We start from the raw sequence: 6000 nt of genomic DNA on the forward strand, positions 1-6000 counted from the left end.
ACCCAAGGAATAAAGATCACTCACACAAGAACAGACAAGATCATGGACAACCTGATATTTCCTCACAAAATTTTCTATTCTTCTGCTGCCAGTGTTTGCTCACAAGTTACAAAATGAGTTGAAAGTGTCTTTTCATTTGTGTTTCAGTGAAATATGCACAGAATTAACTCATTTTATTTCCTTGGTGATATAAAATTTTTGAGATGAGTTGCACCCCACATGCACACTCACTCCTTAGGCTTCTCACAGCCCTTCTGAGACTTTCTTTGCTGTGGTGTGTTCATAGGTATGGGCTTCCCTGGTGGCTCAGCTAGTGAAAAATCTGCCTGCAATGCAGGAGACCTGGGTTCGATTCCTGGGTTGGGAGAATCCCCTGGAGAAGGGAAGGGCTACCCACTCCAGTATTCTGGCCTGGAGAATTCCATGGCCAGAGTTCCCACAACTACACATAGTTTGGGAAAGAGATGAAACAATGCCTAGGCAGTTTTTTTACCCTCAAATTTGAATGAGTGAGGGGAGTAAGAAAAATTATAAATGTTTACTTGTAGAGAATAAGCATGTTTGTGCAGGACAAGATTACCCGAAATATCTCCATTGATTAAGTTCCTTAAGCAAGCTTACACATTTAGTTTTTGCTCTGTCAACTCAGCCTCCACCACATCTGTTTGAAGAGTAAGGCCCTTGGAGAGGGATGAGTGAGAGATTTTTGTTCTTCCTCCTGTCAGATTCCCCAAGACTCTTGAAACTTAATTGAATTTAGATTAATAGATTAAATATTAAAAGTACTCACTTACTTGGTATCATTAACCTGCTAGTATTAATACTAGAAGGGACAGGTTCATCCTAAGAAGAGAGAACTTTGGGACTGTTGAAACCTTAGTAATTGCCCCACGCGGGTGGCATTGTTTTCAGTAGACCAACTGGACATTTCCAAGAGCAGTCAACTGCATGGAAAATCACTAAGCTCTGTGTGTTCTCTTTGTCCCCATCTTAGCCCATTATTTCTACCCAGGCTGGCATTCTTCAACATTAGAAAGCTTGCACTAATTAAATGTTAATACAGAATGCTCTGATGCTGTTAAATGTGCCATGTCCTTCAGTAGACTACAGCATCTGAGCCTGTCATCCAAATATGGTGACCTTGTCTTGCTTTTCTCAGGAGTGGACTGGTCAATGTGTAGCCCTTGTTTTGATCTCGATCTTTGGCTTAATTGTTCAAAGAAGCTAATAATTGACAAACAGGCTGTTCAGCTCTGTCAGTCAGATTCTTAATGATATGCATGAATCTGCCCATCACTAATGTCCTGAAGTGTCTCCTAAAGAAAAAAGTCAGTTTGAAATCTCCCTCATTTTATTTAGATACTGAATAATAAGAAACGTGGAGCTCTCTTTTGTTTTTAAGTCGCCAGATAGCTGACAGGTGGAGAGTGTTGTTCACCAGGGCCTATTTTCAGATCATTCAGTCCAGAGCTCATGGGTGACTGTCTCGTCCTTCTCCAGACACTTTAAACCACTGAATTCATAAACTGTCAGAACCAAGAAGTTTTTAGGAGATTAATGCACTCTCATCTTTGCAAATGAGAAAACTGAAGGCCAGAGAGATTAAATTACTTGCCCACAGTTGTACAGCTGCCTCAAAATAGAATGTTTCTGTGTCCATATACTGACTTGGTGATCTCTGTAAAGCTGTGAGGCTTTATGATTAAAAGCATTTATTCTAGACATGAGGAAACCACTCACCTCCAAGTATTTTAAGATATTGCCTTCTTTGCCTCTACATGGGAGATACCCGTGATGTAAATATGACCTGGATGGCCTTCATTCATGCCACCAAACAGCAAAACATTACAGAGACATGCTGCTGGAGCTCTTCCTTTTTTATATTTTTTACTTTTTGGCTGCATCTTGAGGCATGTGGAACCTTAGGTCCCTGACCAGTGATCGAACCTGTGTCCCCTGCATTGGAAGGCAGAGTCTTAACCACTGGATCACCAGGGAAGTCCATACAGCTCCTCCTTTAATTGTCAACTGGGGCACGTGATTTACTCTATTTATAAAGCCTAAGTTCTAAAAGTTAGAATACCAGAGTTGAAATTTTCATTCTATGCCATGCTAGCTGTGTAACCTCGAGTGGGTTGCCTAACCTCTGTGCCTCCTTTACGTCAGCTATAAAATGAAGGTGGGACAGGAACACCAAGGACTGCTGTGGGGATGAAGCGAGAGACAAATGCTTCTGTTATCCAGCAGTTAGAAGAGTAAATGTGAACTTTTGTTAGTTATTTATCTACAAAATCAGAAGATGGATTAGCTACTCTAAGGCTTTATCTCAGGATGAATATTTTACAGTTTGGTAGCTAGAGAAAGTTCTAATTAATAGATATGTGACAGACTTATTTTATGCCCTGGGTCAGGAAGATCCCCTGGAGAAGGTAATGGCAAGCCAGTCCAGTGTTCTTGTGCCTGGGAAATCCCATGTACAAAGGGGCTTGGTGGGCTACAGTCTATGGGGTCACAAAGAGCCAGAGGAGACTGAGCATGCACGCACACAGCATATCTTCACTAAACAGTGTTTCTGAGCATTGGTCCTAGCAGAGGGCAGTTAATCAATTTGACCACTAGATGGTGATTGAACTCTTGTGGCCTCCCAGTTGGTAACCTCTTTACATTCACCAATTACTAGAAGACATAAAGTGTATAAAACACGGAGCTTGCAAGTTGGAAGCCTGTCTAGTCTAATTTGAAGGATTTGAAGAAGAGGTTGTAGCATAGAGGTGAAGTCAGTTGTTCAAGGTTTGTAGACCGGAAAAGAACTCAGTCCCAATTTAGGCCAGGGGTCTGTTTTTTTCAATCACGCTCTGAGAGCTGCAATAGAAACCCAGTATAGTACACGGCTGCTCAGAGCTTCTACAGGACCGGTCTAGACTGTTTCACATATTTCTTTGTGAATTTAATGAAAGAGTTTTGAGTAGTCCCTCTGTTCCCTTTTAAGGGGATTACTTCTGTTTTTTATCTTAACATTTTCTTTGGTGCCACTCCTCACTGATACCAGTGTAATCTGGCTTCTGAAATTAGTGGCTAATAAGGTAGCTCTGATAGCTCAGTTGGTAAAGAATCCGCCTGAGATGCAGGAGACCTCGGTTCAATTCCTGGGTCGAGATTTGCTGGAGAAAGGATAGGCTACCCACTCCAGTGTTCTTGGGCTTCCCTTGTAGCTCAGCTGGCAAAGAATCTGCCTGCAATGAGGGAGACCTGGGTTCACTCCCTGGGTTGGGAAGATCCCCTAGAGAAGGGAAAGGTTATCCACTCCAGTATTCTGGCCTGGAGAATTTCATGGACTGTATAATCCCTGGGGTCTCAAAGAGTCAGACATGACTGAGCGACTTTCACTTTTCTTTTCAAGGTAGCTGGAGATGGTGTTTTCTCATGAGATAAGCATACAGAGTGACCAATACAGTGTTCATACCTGTATACCTCTCCTGTGGTCTCACAATCAATGCCCTTACCATCAAACCATTAGAGAATTCAGACTAGGTGTGGGGAATGAGTCTCCTTGGTACATCTGTTCTTTCTGCTTCTGCAATGTTGTGTGTGTGTGTACACAATTCCTCTTGTAAATAACATTGCTTTCCTCCTCTTCTGCACTAGTAACCAAAACATTAATGGATGCTTACGAAGAGAAAGCAGTACCCCCCACCCAGAGCCTATTTCCATATTCAGTGTTTCACAGGCAGTCTTTCTTATGAATTCTGAAGTTCATGCTTGATCTCTAATGCACTGTTTCAAAAGTAGATGGGGAAATTTAAGAAGATAGGAAAATGTGGAACATTGGGTCTAGAAGGAGCTTTCAAGACACAATCTATCTTCAGAAATAGTGTGTCTGTTTCCCAAATGCATGGAGCCAGTGACAGAAGGATCACCCTGGATTCAGTATCATTCAGCACCTGCATTGTGTAGACTGACTCCACTGCCACACTTATTCTTACAGCCTTGGATCCGCTAATATTAGGCCAGTCGCTGACTCAGTGCAAGATGAAACCAGGGTATACTCTAAGGTTAATTCAACTCTGTGGGTCTGTGCAAAATGACTGCAGCTGTCCTTGTCCTTACTACACGGACTCTGGCACGTCCAGGACAGCTAGACAGGAGGAAGACCTTGTGTCATCCCGACAGCCACTAATTGTGCCTAATGTTGCTCTTGATATTCTTGCACCAAAAATGTACTGCATCAAACATCTACATTTTAATTATCCCGGGTCTACTTAACTTATGCTGGTGGAGTGTGTGTAGAGAAATTATCTTTGTTGGAAAAGGTTTTGCCAAATCGAGGGGTGGAATTTGAACCCAGTTAGTTACCTTTAACTGACTAAATGTCTGCTTTCCATCAATGCAGTTTCCAAACAACTCTTCATTTGGTGGTGGGTGGATCACCTGGGTTTACTGCAGAAGGCTGGCAGCTAACTGCCAGGTTGGGTTGTGTTCAGCCTAACCAAAGGGGAGGAAGCAAACAGCAGCATCCACCCAACACTGGAGATACTTGAGTTATTGATGTCGATTCTTCTCTCAGGTCCATAAAAGGTGGCTCCGATTCCTCCCTTTCTGAGCCTCGGCCAGCCCGGTCCGGCCGAGCCTTCCTGTTCAGAGTCCTCCGAGCGGCTCTTCCTCTTCAGCTCCTCCTGCTGCTTCTCATTGGGCTGGCCTGCCTAGTCCCGATGTCAGAGGAAGACTACAGTTGTGCCCTTTCCAACAATTTTGCCCGATCATTCCACCCCATGCTCAGATACACCAACGGCCCTCCTCCTCTCTGAACCAAGCAGATGCTCTCTGCAGCTTGCTGTTGGTCGCCTAAGGAGGAATTTGGCCCAGGGCAATCCCAAAAGAGCAAAGAGAGGACATGAGTCTTGGCAGACGCCCTCGGTACGGCAGCTGACGCCCACCTCCCCCTCCCACGTGTGCAAATCGCAGCTTCGGAGGCGACGTAAATGGTGATGGGGGAGGGCACATAGAGAACAGAAGCTGGGAAGAAATTCTGATTGAGCCTCAGCACTCAAGAGAGTCAAAATTTCTACCGTTCCCTGGACACGTGAACTCTGGGCCCTTGGCCCATCCTGTGTGTACCCAGGGACTTCCGGAGACCATCTGGGCAGCTTTCCCAAGGTGCTGCTCCATCCATTCAACAAGTGATGCTACCTGAGCACCACGTTGGCATCGAACAATCTACCAGCCAACCAGTGCTGAAGAGATTTGAAGACCCTGTAACATACAGTTTTTAAGAGCTTATATGGCAGCTTCCTTTTTACCTTGTTTTCTTTGGGGCATGATGTTCTAACCTTGCATTAGAAGCACAAGCTGTAAATCTAAAAGGCACTTTTTTTTAAAGGTATAAAGAAACATTGGATGTAATAAATAAAAATCATGGAAGGCTTTATGTGAAAAAAAAGTTGAATGTTATAGTAAAAGAAATGATATTTATGTATGTACAGTTTGCTAAAGCCAAGTTTTGTTTGTATCAATTTATTTGCATTTATTACAGATACTATGAAATATTTTGTCTGTGCTTTTTTTTCCTTCCTAAAGAAATGACTCTGAATTTCCCTATTAAGCAGGCACTTCTCAGAATGCAACTTGCTGCTGCTGCTAAGTCGCTTCAGTCGTGTCCAACACTGCGACCCCATAGATAGCAGCCCACCAGGCTTCCCCATCCCTGGGATTCTCCAGGCAAGAATACTGGAGTGGGTTGCCATTTCCTTCTCCAATGCATGAAAGTGAAGTCACTCAGTCATGTCCGACTCCTAGCAACCCTATGGACTGCAGCCTACCAGGCTCCTCCATCCATGGGATTTTCCAGGCAAGAATACTGGAGTGGGTTGCCATTGCCTTCTCCAGAATGCAACCTGAGTTATCTTTCTTTTGTAGGATAAATGAAGCTGAAACATAAGCGTATGTTAAAAAAAAAAAAAAAAAAGAAAAAAGGATGAACAGAGGTAGTGCATATTTAGACAG

General features: G+C 43.5%; 1 protein-coding gene across 16 annotated transcripts in view; it reads left to right on the forward strand.

The window, feature by feature from the left end:
* Positions 1-5543, forward strand: part of SYNE1 (spectrin repeat containing nuclear envelope protein 1) — a 494933-nt gene extending 489390 nt beyond the window's left edge. For 14 of the 16 annotated variants that reach the window (XM_044924082.2, XM_044924086.2, XM_044924072.2 and 11 more), the window contains one exon: positions 4565-5543. In XM_044924082.2, coding sequence (XP_044780017.2) covers positions 4565-4805 — 241 coding nt within the window. In that variant the 3' untranslated portion in view covers positions 4806-5543. The remainder of the gene's footprint in view (positions 1-4564) is intronic. The other 2 variants (XM_044924084.2, XM_044924085.2) reach the window with 1 other exon arrangement.
* Positions 5544-6000: the final 457 nt, after the last annotated feature.

The sequence above is a fragment of the Bubalus bubalis genome, chromosome 10 (assembly GCF_019923935.1).
Source record: "Bubalus bubalis isolate 160015118507 breed Murrah chromosome 10, NDDB_SH_1, whole genome shotgun sequence".
Taxonomy (NCBI): Eukaryota; Metazoa; Chordata; class Mammalia; order Artiodactyla; family Bovidae; genus Bubalus; species Bubalus bubalis.